Source organism: Galeopterus variegatus, unplaced genomic scaffold (assembly GCF_000696425.1).
Source record: "Galeopterus variegatus unplaced genomic scaffold, G_variegatus-3.0.2 Scaffold10073, whole genome shotgun sequence".
NCBI classification, from domain to species: Eukaryota; Metazoa; Chordata; class Mammalia; order Dermoptera; family Cynocephalidae; genus Galeopterus; species Galeopterus variegatus.
Window position 1 is genome coordinate 20,865 of NW_007736184.1, and position 12,821 is coordinate 33,685.

At 41.8% G+C, this 12,821-nt stretch overlaps 1 gene segment (V, D, J or C); it reads left to right on the forward strand.

Moving 5' to 3' along the window:
• The first annotated feature begins 9,905 nt into the window (after nt 1-9,905).
• On the forward strand, nt 9,906-12,558 carry LOC103609770. The segment is given in 4 exon segments: nt 9,906-9,951; nt 10,037-10,350; nt 12,134-12,189; nt 12,435-12,558. Coding segments are annotated over 4 exon segments (540 nt in total).
• The last annotated feature ends 263 nt before the right edge of the window (nt 12,559-12,821 follow it).

Below are 12,821 nucleotides of genomic sequence, written 5' to 3' on the forward strand. Positions count from 1 at the left end.
ATTCCTTGTATATTCTGGATATTAGTCCTTCTTGGATAAATATTTTGTAATTTTTTTCCATATCTGTAAGTCATCTTTTCATTCTGTTGATTGGTCCCACTGTAATGCAGAAGATTTTGGTATGATATAATCCCATTTGTTGTTTTTCCTTTTTGATTCTGTTCGATGTCTTTTGTTGTTCCATATGAATGTTAGGATTGTTTTTTCTATTTCTCTGAAGAATGCAATTGTATTGAAACTGTACATACCTTTGGGTAGTATGGACATTTTCACATTAACACTTCCAAACCATGTACATGACATGGTGTTCCGTCTTTTGGTATCCTATTTAATTTCTTTCAGCAGTGTTTTGTAGTTCTCTTTATAGAGATCTCTCACTTCTTTGGTTAAATATATTTCTAGGCATATTATTTTGGGTTGAGTATTGTAAATGGGATTGCTTTTTCAGTCTCTTTTCCGATAGTTTATTCTTGGTGTATTAAAACACTACTGTATTTTACATATATTTATATTTTCAGATTAATTCATGGAATTTGCTTGTCACTTCTAAGAGTTCTTTGCTAGATTCTTTAGATTTTTCTTTATGTAAGATCATGTCATCTGCAAAAGGGAAAAATTCGACTTTGTTTTGGCCAATTTGGTTTCCCTTTATTTCTTTGTCCTCTCTGATTGTTCTGGCTAGCTCCTCCGATACTATGTTAAATAGGAGAGGTGAGAGTGGCCATCCTTGTCTTCTCCCTGCTCTTAAAGAAAAAAAAAAAAACTTTTGGTTTTTCTCTATTCAGGATGATGTTTTTGGTGGGTTTGTCATATTCGGCTTTTACTAGTTTTTATTTATTTTTATTTTTTCCTGCTATACATAATTTGTGAAGTCTTTATCATGTAGGGGTGGTGTATTTTATCAAATTCTTATTCTATGTCTCTTGAGATGACCATATGACTCTTGCTCTTGATATTTTTAAAAATTTTTGATGTAATGTCTCATGTTTATAAATTGAGTATATTGAACCATCCTTGCATCCTTTGGAAGAATCCCACTTGATCATGTCAGGGTTCTCAGTGTGGTTGCACTGACTAGGCATGACTTTGTATGTCTGGCCCTCCTCTGGGAGACCCTGGCCCATCTCACAGGCATCTAAAGGGTTCCTGTGTGATGGGGGAACAGGAAATCCCACAATGTGTGCACTTCCCAAGTCTACACCGGCATTGTGTTTATTTGTCTTCTGCATGAAAAAGCAAGTCACAGTCCTAGGTCCAGGGCCAGTGTAGAGGCAGTACCTACATGTAAGATACAGGCAAGAAGTACATATTTCCTGCCCATTACCATTAACACTAGCCCGTGTGTGTGTGTGTGTGTGTGTGTGTGTTTACCTGCATTATTAGCTGTGGAGTGGGCTCTGAGACCCATAATTGTGTAGACTCAGGTGTTCTCTGCTATGACCTTCTGCAAGATAAGCCTGAAGGAGATAAGAGACTCTCCCCCCACCCCCGAAAATTTCTGGACTCACCATGAGTGTCAACTATGTCACGGCTCTGCCAGCTCCAGGGAACAGGCTCCCAGGTAGTTTTATAAAACATTCACTTGTTTTTTCTCTACAGAGCATTTGGGTTTAGTGAGACTAATTCACTATCTTGAGAATTGCTGACAAAAGCATACGGTGTCCCTGAAAGAACACTCTGAAGCTGTGGCACAGACCTTTAATACTGCAGTAGAGACGCTGTGAGGCGAACACACCCTGAGCCCAGACACGAGCCTCACCTGCAGGGCAAGCACTAGGCTGCAGAGGGTGCTCAGGACACGCCCAGCACAGGCTCCAGCAGGTGCAGAGGTGGCTGGGGAGAGGCTTCCTGTCAAGGCCTGGAACTTCATCTTTCAAACATACAGACATAAATGCAAATATTTAAAGCAGTGCAGATGTTCCTATAATATTTTATTTTACTGGGAGCATTCAGCAGAAACGATAATGCAAGGAGAGCAATATTTAGAAGGAATTTTTGGATCTTGTAGGTATCTCAGTAGTAAAATTCTGGAGTACAGGGATGCCTTCATTAATTCCAATGGTGCAGAATTTTGTGTGACACACTGAATGCAGTAATAGGGCATTCAGATTTCAATTCTAGTGATGTTACCTGGCCTGGGTGTTTGACAGGAAAGTGGTGATTCAGAGATGGTGGCAGATGAATGAACCTGAGTTGATCATAAATAGATTAGTGATATGAGGAACAATGTGCATGAATGGTATCTATGTAAATACTGTGTAAATTTTATTATGAGGAGTTGGGGATAAGATTCAGATTTAGTCAAAACACAATTTTCAGGCAATATTTTGGAAAATGTTTGCGTATGAATTGCCCCATTCAACTTCTTGTCAATATAATCAGGGACCAGGCCGTGGAACACACATTCCATGGTTCTTCTGAGAATCAGGTGTCTTTCTACTGAGCAGTCTGGGATCTTAGGTCACCCAGACAGGTGAAAGGGAAACAAACTCTGAAGTGCCCAACAGATCTCACAGTCACCCGTGAGTCCCGCTGGACACTCATGTGGAAAGGCCAGTGGTCACTCTCTCTGAGTAACAGAGGGCTGCACAGGTGCCTGGTGAGGCCAGGATGGGAGCAGTGCAACAGCTCAGCAATAGAGACACTGACAGGCTCATAAATGATCGAGATGGTCTCCATAAAACTCAAATGTGGGTTCACAGTGAGGAGCGTGTCCTGTGGGGTCTTGTTCCTCAAAGCGAGGAGCTTTGCCTGCTCCGAGCTCAGGGGTGACACAGGAGATGCATGTCCTCAAGGTGGATTAGGACTTGGACCCGCAGCATCCCACTGTTGCATGGCCCATGTGCCATTGGTTTTCTCCTCTGAGGTGGAGCTAGTTATTGAACTATAGAATATTCCACCTCATGAACATGCAAATGACCTGAGTTGTGCTGAGCTGAACACGGATGTGTCTGTGTAATGAGAGCAACCAGACAGCCAAGTAATTGGGATATAGGAGTGGCTCTAAAAGTTTCTGAGCTTTTATATTTTAATGGTTTTTCTGGATGATGTGAGAATCCTTTTTGTTTGCAGAGTGTTCACAGATGTGCACTTCTCCAAATTCATGTGTGCTTATTCCTGTTTTGGCTAATTTATGAGCTGTAATAAGTGAAATAATTTCTGTCATCTGGAGTTATTTTACATAAGGCAGAGGATCTTAGTCTAAAGTAAAGATAACATTGGAATAGTATTTCCCGGTTAATAAAATAACCAGTTGTATTATAATGGTATAAGTAATAAACCAAAAAATATTATTTCAAGGTTCTCGGGGTGAGTCTCTAATAAATCTAAGAAATGTGCAGAATTGCCATACATATGATAAAACTATTTTGAGGACATAGAATTTATTCACAACTTCTACCCGTATTACTAACAACAAAGTAATTTTTACCTCACCTCGAACTCAGGTTATTTTTCAAGTCAGTTATTCATTTTCCTTTTAATCTTAACATCTCTAGATAATTACGTGCTGCTATTTCAGCAGAAAGTAAACAGAGGTGACTGGAACTGACTAAACAATGACACAAATCACAAGGTATTGAAACAAGAAGACCATATTAGAATGGATCCATACTTAGGTATTTCAACAGTTGATGTATCCAGTTAATTAATTTTCTCAATGTTAGACACTAATACACTTCGCAATTTAGCTTCACGACACAGTTCGCTCTTATCAAGTGTGGACATGAATGACTTTCCAGTCACACACAGATATGATGATATCTCATTTTATACAAGAAAGGAGATGATTCTTCTGAAATGCCCTTCTGAAGAATCAGGAAAGCCCCAGCAGACCACAGACCATCTCTCCTGCCTCCATGAGTAGAACTGTGTCATGTGTCCACATGGACAGGAGTCCCTAATGGGAACAATAAAAAAGCACCAATGAGGCTGCCCATTTTTGTCATATAAAATCACTAGAGACTAATGCCATGGTTCACCTTGAATAAATTTATGTAATTTATGTGTAATTACCCCAAAGTCATTTTGTACATCCTCAGTAAAAAATTCCTAGTCATGACTGAGTTTCATGTATGCCGATGGTCCTCTATTTATTATGGAGTTGCATCTCAATGAACCCATTATAAGCTGAAAATATTATAAGTCAAATAGATTTATCACTTTGGTATATGTCCAGCATTACGGGTCTAGTTTCATTCTTCTGCACGTGGATGTCCAGTTTTCTCAGCACCATTTATTGAAGAGGATGTCCTTTCCCCAGTGTGTGCTCTTGGGGCCTTTATCAAAGGTCAGTTGGCTGTAAGTATGTGGATGTTTCTGTGGGTCCTCTATTCCATTCTATTGTTCCATGTGTCTATTTTATTGCCAGTACAATGCTGTTTTGATTGCTATACCTTTGTAGTTTAATTTGAAGTCAAGTTTTGCAATGACCCCAGCTTTATTTTACTTTTCTCTTGCTCTAGATTGCTTTGAGTATTTGGTATCTTTTGTTGTTCCCTATGACTAATAGGACTTTTTTTATATATGTATGTATGATACTTTGAAGTGTGTCATCATCTCTTTGTTTGCAATGCATCCATTTGCCGTGTACTACTCCAGAAGCAAACTTTCTATGTGTACATATGTGTGTGCTCATGTGTTTAGAATTTTGACAAGCTCACATTATGTAATTTTTGTCGTATGACTGATTGGAAACACAAAATAAAGCATTTTTTTTATCAACTGAAAGAGTTGTAACATTTTGCCAATGGATTATATCAAGACATAGAGAAAAGAGGCAGGTGGAAAATTAAACACCTTTGAATCCTCTGAAGAATGGAAGGAAGTTGAAAAAAATCCCGCCTGGAGATATCCTGAGCCCTTAAGTTTTGTTTCATGGCCATGTTCCACGTTCAGAAAATTCCCTTAAGTTTTGTTTCATGGCCATGTTCCATGTTCAGAAAATTCCCAGGATTATCTTGTTGACTAGTTACATATGACCAAAAACAATATTAGCTCTCTTTGAAAAGATTCACCACCACTGCTGATTTAACATAGTAACCAATTTGTCTATATCAAGTAGAGGTGATTCATAGAAACATTTTTTTAAAAAATTTTGTTTTATTTTATCAATATACAATGTAGTTGATTATTATGGCCCATTACCAAAACCTGCCTTCTCCCTGTCTCGTCCCCTCCCAACAACCTCATATCTGTTCGCTTGTTGTAACAACTTCAAGGAATTGTAATTGTCATGTCTTCTCCTCCCCACAGTTTAATTGTGTATTTATTTATTTATTTTTATCTTCATGAAATGAGTCAGGCACAGAAAGAGAAATCCCTCATGTTCTCACTTATTTGTGAAAAAAAAAAAAAAACATTTATCTAATATTAACTTGAAATTGTCTGTAGCCATCAAGCAGCTTTCTTGAGAAAACCGATTTTCTGTAAGGACAGAGCATCTGCTGATCCCAGGACACCTCTCACAACTCACACACATGGTGTCAGATGACATCCAGTTTGCCTCACCAGCTGCAGAGCCCTGAGGTGGACAGTCCCATGGGTGGCAGGAATCAGACAACAGACAGGGAATGAGCTGAGCATTCTGGTCAAAACCATCATCCCTGGTGTCCTCAGTGGTCAGAGGACACATACAAATATCTCTAAGCCTGAAAATTTGGAAACAGCCCTGAAGCACAATGGAGATAGGAACTTTGCAATGAAAACCCTTTTAGGGAAAAATTAATAAATTACATAAGCAAATGAGCTGGGTTTTCTACTTAAGAACCTGGACACAGGACAGCAGGGTGTGTTTGTCCTTTCAATTGAGTGTCAGCATTAGCAGAAACATTTTTAAACAATCATTTGTGCCTTCCCTTTAAACACAGTCATGCTCTAAATTTATCAGGAATATTGAATGTGAACTTCCAAGTGCTGACAATGTAATACACTAATAAAAAATCAACCAGTGTCAATCTCACTTTTGTAATTAAAGAGGAAGTTAAAAGTGTCGCTGAGTGTTTTTAACCTTTTACTAGTTTCTTCATGACACTGTGACATTTGAAGGTGAATTGGATTATCCCAGGTTAGAAGGTCTGATGGGAAGACCCTGAGCAAAGTATTAACGTGGTGACTGATTTGTTACCAAGTACCACAGCCATGCAGTTTAGGGCATTATCTTCGGACATAATTGAACTTCAATAAAGCCTCATCATAACATCTGTGTTTTTATGTCAGCTTTGTTCCGACAGGTATTTTCATTGCTGATTTCAGGTCATGCATTCCCAACCATCTTACATTCAAATACTTACAAACTTGCACTGCAAATATTGCTACACGCATGCACTTTTTGCAATAGAAGCTCTCATTTTGCCTTTTACTTCTTTTATTCAATATATTTTTATTTTCTATTTTATTTTATAGGTTATGAATATTCTAGGGCACAAAGCTTACTGTTGGCACTTGCGGCAAAATGTGGTTGCCGGATCAATACTATTAGCATGCCCATTACTATGAATCGTGATTATTCCTCATGTCTTCCACCCAATTAATCCCTGACGTCCTTCACTCTCCGTCTTGTCTCCACCCCATTCCGTAACCTCAGGCCTGCTCTGTCCCTCTGCAAGACCAATGCACCCCTGTGGCTTTTCTTTCCTTCCTTTGTTCTCTCTTAACTCTCACTTATGATGGAGAACATGGGGTATATTTTCCCCTTTGCTTGGCTTATTTCACTCAACATCATTTTCTCCAAGGTCATCCATTGTTGTTGTACATGGTCGAACTTCATTCCTTTTCATGACAGATAAATTTAACACAGTTACTTGCACATTTTGACGTGGTGGGTTGTGTTACTTTTTTATCTCTAAGGTTATTCTCAATCCATGACCCCCTTTCTTCCTTGCCTTGTTGGTCTGGTTCTTGAACATTTTACCTTTTTTCACTGTGATAGTTTTCTCTTTCCCACCCCTTGTCTCTCTCTCTATTTCTTCTATATTTGTGTTTCACAAGAGAATAACTTACAAATCTGTGTCCGATCCAAGTCTAGTGATGCTCAGAATTTTGATCCCGACCATTTCTAAATCCATGAGTTAAAATCTCAACTCAACTCTCTGTTGGTCTCCAATGCCATTGCTGTTTAGTAATTTATTTATTTTTTGTTGTTGCTTAGATTTGCATAGTGATTCATTAAACATATCAATACTACTCATTATGGTTATTATTTGTATACTCATTGTGTTTAATATTGCTTCATTTAAAGCATAATAAAATTGTCTCTGCTAGTATTTTTCTCACTTCTCTGACATTCTATATAATACATTTTTTTCTTGAATATATTTTATCCATTCAGTGGTGTGAGAGTCCTGCTTAATGAATTTTAATATTATTTTTTCTTAAAATAATTTAAAAAAATAGATCCATTCACAGAACACAAACACTCCTACTGCAAGTTAATATGCAACATGCATATGAGACTAGCAGGATAATTATGATACAAGGAACAGCGGTGATTCACTCTCCACAACACACAGGGCTGTCCTGCTGAATCTGTACCTTAGGAGATTCTTCCTCTACACGGTGACATATTTCAGAACAGGGCTGTGAAGTTTCACATTTGTGTATGTTACAAGGAATTTCTCAGCATCAATCAGAGGCATCGTTCAAGTTAGATTTTTCCAAAAAGACCAATGGTGAATGTGTGTGTGTGTGTGTGTGTGTGTGTGTGTGTGTGTGTGTGTGTGTGTGTAGGGGTGGGAGAGAGAGAGAGACTCAGGTGACACATGGTTAGTGTGTTTGAACACCTGTTGTCCTCTTCCATGCAGAGATGACAGATAACATACATTTTTGATCTTTTGATGCAAGTCAGGACCGTAAGATTAATTAAGACAAAGGAAATGTACACAGATATAACACACACACTCACAGCCTGGCTAATTAAATTAAAGTTCAACAGGTACAAAGCTTCAGTTACACAGGATGAACAAGTTCTGGGGATCTGATCTACAACACTGCACCCACAGTTAACAATACCGTATTGTGCACTTACAATGTGTTAATAGAGAAGAGCTCATGGTAGGTGTCTTTACAATTAAAAAATAGTCCGCCTGAAATTCACATTCCCTCTCCTTCTGTTTTCTGTTAAGCATCAGTCCACAAGCTGTAGATTCCTGGTCTCAAACCAGTGGGAGTCTGGGTTCCTGAGTGACTTTATGAATCAGACACCTCTTCTCACCGCAACTTCCCTCCTGAACACATTAGAATAGAAATGAGCAAACAGTAGATATTTGTTCTTGAAACTTTATTCCACTGAGATGCTGCAGTGTTTGCTACACTAGGCAGAACATCCTGATAAACTATCCTGGGCAAATCGACATGGGCAGCTGGGGCTCTGTAGAGCCAGCTGAAGGTTTAGAAACAAACCGAAACAGAGTTGCACATACACCTAGTTATTTTAAATCTCCTCTCTGATAATTCCAAAATCTGTGTCATATTTTACCCTGGTTCTTATCCTTGCTTTCTGATTTCACTGTGTTTGTTTTCCTTTGTCTTTTATCAGGTCTTTTACCATTTTGGTAAAATTCCAGCAAAATTCATGCATTAACAAGAACTGAAGAATCAGCCCCGAATTGTCCATCAGCAGCTCCTGACTTATAATCCATTCAGGAGCCTTCAAGGGCTGTCCCTCCATGACATGGACCTGCTCTTGGGACTGAGAGGGGGCTCACAGGAGTAGACACAGCACAGCATCCAGCACAGCCCCTGGCCTCTTTCTCTGTGGTGGGCGGCATCTCAGAGGGCAGTGACCACAGTCATGGAGTGGCTGTTATGGGCCCCAACACAGAGACATCAAAGGGAAGTGTGTTTTTAAAACTTTCATATTAGGGATTTTATTACTGCTTGCATGTTAACCGTTATGACTGATATATTCACAAGTGGAGATCTCTAATGAGATTGTAGGACTAAATTAAAGAATTACATCAATAATTTAAGGGTGAGAACTGAATTTCTGTTGAAAATTTGAAAACATTAGAAGCACAGGATTTACCTTGGGAAGGGGACATTTAAAAGAGTCTATTTGTCTTTCCCAAAGAGTTGTGAATCAGTTTCCTGAGTCATGTACAGGATGCTGTATTTTGCAGAGTCCCTGTGGGTTCCTACATGCTGTGTCTTGTATCACATGGTGGAAGGAGCACAAGGCAGGCCTGGAATTCATGGAACAACAACAATGTAACAATGTAACAAGCTCTCATGTGTGATGAGAACCACATGACAGGAGAGGGTACAGGGAAAGAAAGCAGGGGTTGTGTTGTGATCACAGCTGTAAAAGCACGAACCAGAGCCTGAGTTTGTGGGAAAAGTTGGGCTGGGACCAAGACAAGGCAAAAGAGAAGGTAGAAGGAAGGTAGATCTGGGCTAAGAAATCTGGGGCCACATTTTGGAGTGTTCTTTCACATCCGATAATTATATGTCAAGTAATTTTAGGAAAATAATAGAATATAGGCACATCAAAAATTCAGAAGTTCCCGGGCCGGCCCGGTGGCGCACTGCTACAGTGCGCCGCTTGTGAAGCGCAGCGACGCTCCCGCCGAGGGTTCGGATCTCACATACAGGCCGGCCGCTCACTGGCTGAGCGAGGTGCGGGGGCAACACCGAGGGTTGCGATCCCGTTGCCGGTCCCAGTCAGGTACGGGCGTGACACTGAGGGTTGCGATCCATTGCCAGTCACGAAAAAAGACAAAAAAGGAAAAAAAAAAATTCAGAAGTTCCCACCTCAGTTCCTCACCGCTTATAAGGACAGAGCTCTCCCACATGCAAATTTTCCTTCAAGCTCCAGGGTAAATGCAGACACATGGGCGGTGGAAGCTCACAGGTCTGTGCTCAGACAGGGCTAAGGTCTCTGGGGAGGCAGAGTTGAGGTCTAATTGAAGATGAGACTGTGGGGTCTTCTCCTTTGCCTGGAGACAGCTCCCCAAGGTGAGTGTCTCAGATGTCACACATGGGTCTATGGTATGTTTGTGACTGCACGTGACTGACAGGTTCTGATTTTCCTTGGCTCCAGGTGTCCTGTCCGATGTGCAGCTGCAGGAGTCGGGCCCAGGACTGGTGAAGCCCTCACAGACCCTCTCCCTCACCTGCACCGTCTCTGGATTCTCCATCACAACCAGTGGTTATGGTTGGGGCTGGATCCGCCAGCCCACGGGGAAGAGCCTTGAGTGGATGGGATACACTAGTTATGGTGGAAGCACATATTATAACCCGTCGCTCAAGAGCCACACCTCCATCACCAGAGACACGTCCAAGAACCAGTTCTCCCTGCAGCTGAGCTCTGTGACCGACGAAGACACAGGCGTGTATTACTGTGCGAGAGACACAGTGACAGGAAGTCAGCAGAGCCCAGACACAAACCTCCCTGCAGGATGAAGGAGGGGACTGGGGTGCAGGAGGCTCTCAAGGCCCACCCAGCTCCTGTGCCCCATGGAGCAGGTGCAGAGAGTGGATGGGGGTTCCTCTTGGGATCTGGGGTTTCCTCTGCTCTGCTGACTTCTGATGACCCTCAGGGTCATTTCCTGCTTTGTTCTTTGTGACTCTAATTACCATGTTCTCACTGCAGGCAACACAGAGTGAAATAATTTTCCTCATTTGCAGATAAGGTGTTTCCATTCACTGGGACCTTTCTTTTCTCAGGTTTGAACATGACCTGTTCTCTTTCCTGACATACAAATCATTGTAAGGATTCTTATGTTCATCTGATCAACAATATTTTTCCCTAAAGGTTAGCTCAGTCCAGGTGCACAGTGTCCCTAAGTAGCCTTTCCCTCAGTCATACACACGTGCTGCCACATGGTTATGATCATCCCTCAGGAACTCTGTCCACGGGGTCCTTGTCCTCCCTGGGGCAGTTTGTCCTCTGGATCCTCATCCACACTGTGGACACTGATGTTCAGTATTTGTCCCACTCTCTGTCCATCCTCCAGTGCCCTGGATGGAGAAGCAGCTGCCTGAGGACCAGACACAACTCTTCCACTTCTATGTGGAGGTATCAGGGTGACAAGCACAGAGAGAAATACCCACCAGAGCCCTGCTTGGTTGCATTCTGGGTGTGGCCTCTCAAAGCAGCCCTGGGAACTGTGTCTTAAGTTGTGTATCTCAGGTTCCATGGGGTGATTCCCTGTGGATATTGAGAACCAACTGGACAGAGCCTTGTTCCCTGCCCACTCTCTGCTGTCCCACAGACATCCTGGACACTTGCCCTAATACCATCCTCTGTCTACCATTGTTTAAATTCTTACTAGATCTGTTGTCCCTAGACACTCAGCTCCATCAGTCAAGAGCCCTGCTCAGTTCTTACCAAGTCACCTCCTGTGCAGGTGCAGATGAGGGGCTCAGTAATGAGGCTGATCATTGAAGGTAAGGACCTCATGTGGTGCTGAGCAGGCACCTATGGCTGATGAATGTTTCATAAAACAGAAAATACCACGTGAAATGCAGGTGAGACAACAGCACAATGCAGGGAAGAAACGTTGACGGGCTGGAGCCATTAATTAGAAACTCTGTCTCTGCAAAAGTCACTGTAAAGAGGATGACAAGGTAAGCTATGGACTGGATAAAATGTACCCTGGTGTCCTTATTTGTGTCTCCTCTGTGGACTAGGTTTTCAGAGACTTCTTAAATAGTGTCTAAGGTGCATGTGGTGTTGTAGTTTTTCCCTGTTAGTACACAGAACATCAGTAACTCTTCTTATATCTGTAAAAGAAGTGAAGTCACAGGGTGAACTCCTATCCCCCAAATTGAAGATCCAGTCAGGAAGACACAGAGGGTCACACCTTGTCAGATCAGAACGTTGCGTGTAAGGTGTGGGTGATGTGGGTGGTAGGGGAAGCTCTGCACCGTCCTATGATGAGTCTGTCCTTTAGGGAGCCGCGTCCTGGCTGTGATTTTCACAGCTGCTTCTCCCTTCATGATGCCCTTAGGTGAGACTGGAAGGCTCTCAGGGAAGGGGATAGACTTGGGTGTTTCTCTTCTCTATGGTCAGTTATGCTCTGAAGAAGTAATAACCTCTTGGGATCAGATAAATTAGTTTCTCCTGAGGTTGACTTTCTGCAGAGCATCCTGCTCTGGTGAATCTCACAATGGCTCCTTCCCCCTTTCTCTGCAGGGAGCAGGAGGATTCTTTTATGATATTTTCATTGAGAACCTCATCGCACTGCTGAGGTGGGGTTTAAAAGGTTGGGATCTCTAAGACTGTCCCCCTGGGATGGACCCAACTCTCAGATTTCCCCACGCTGAGTCTCCAGCAATCCTTCCCCTACAGCTCTGGTTTATCTTCCCCCATCCTGGACCACACAGAGGCTTCTGCTCATGAGTTTCTGATCAGACAAGCTGTGACCCTCTGTGTCTTCCTGACTACATCTTCAATTTGGGGACAGTAGTGTACCCTGTAACGTCACTTCTTTTAGATATGTAAGAAGAGTTACTGATTTTCAGTCTGTTCAGTCATTTTCTTGTTGTCTGGATGGGAGTGATGACGTCCAAGCTTCTTACGTGCGAGACCTGAAGCCAGACCCCTTATGTCGCACCTGAAGGTCAAGGACTGTGTGTGTGTCCTCATGATTGTTGCTTGTTTACATCCACTTGTCACATTGAAGGTGTCGAGTAGAAGCTGTGCTGGCAGCTGTGCTCACCTCGTTCATGACTATGAGGGGCGCCTTGATCCTTCACCACTGTGTGGTCTGAGAGAGGCAATTTCTCCTTTGCATTTTTTATTAATGTTTTCTTAAACGGCACATCATAAATGTATTCAATTATGGGGAACTATGTGGTGCTTTGATAAATGTATATAACGT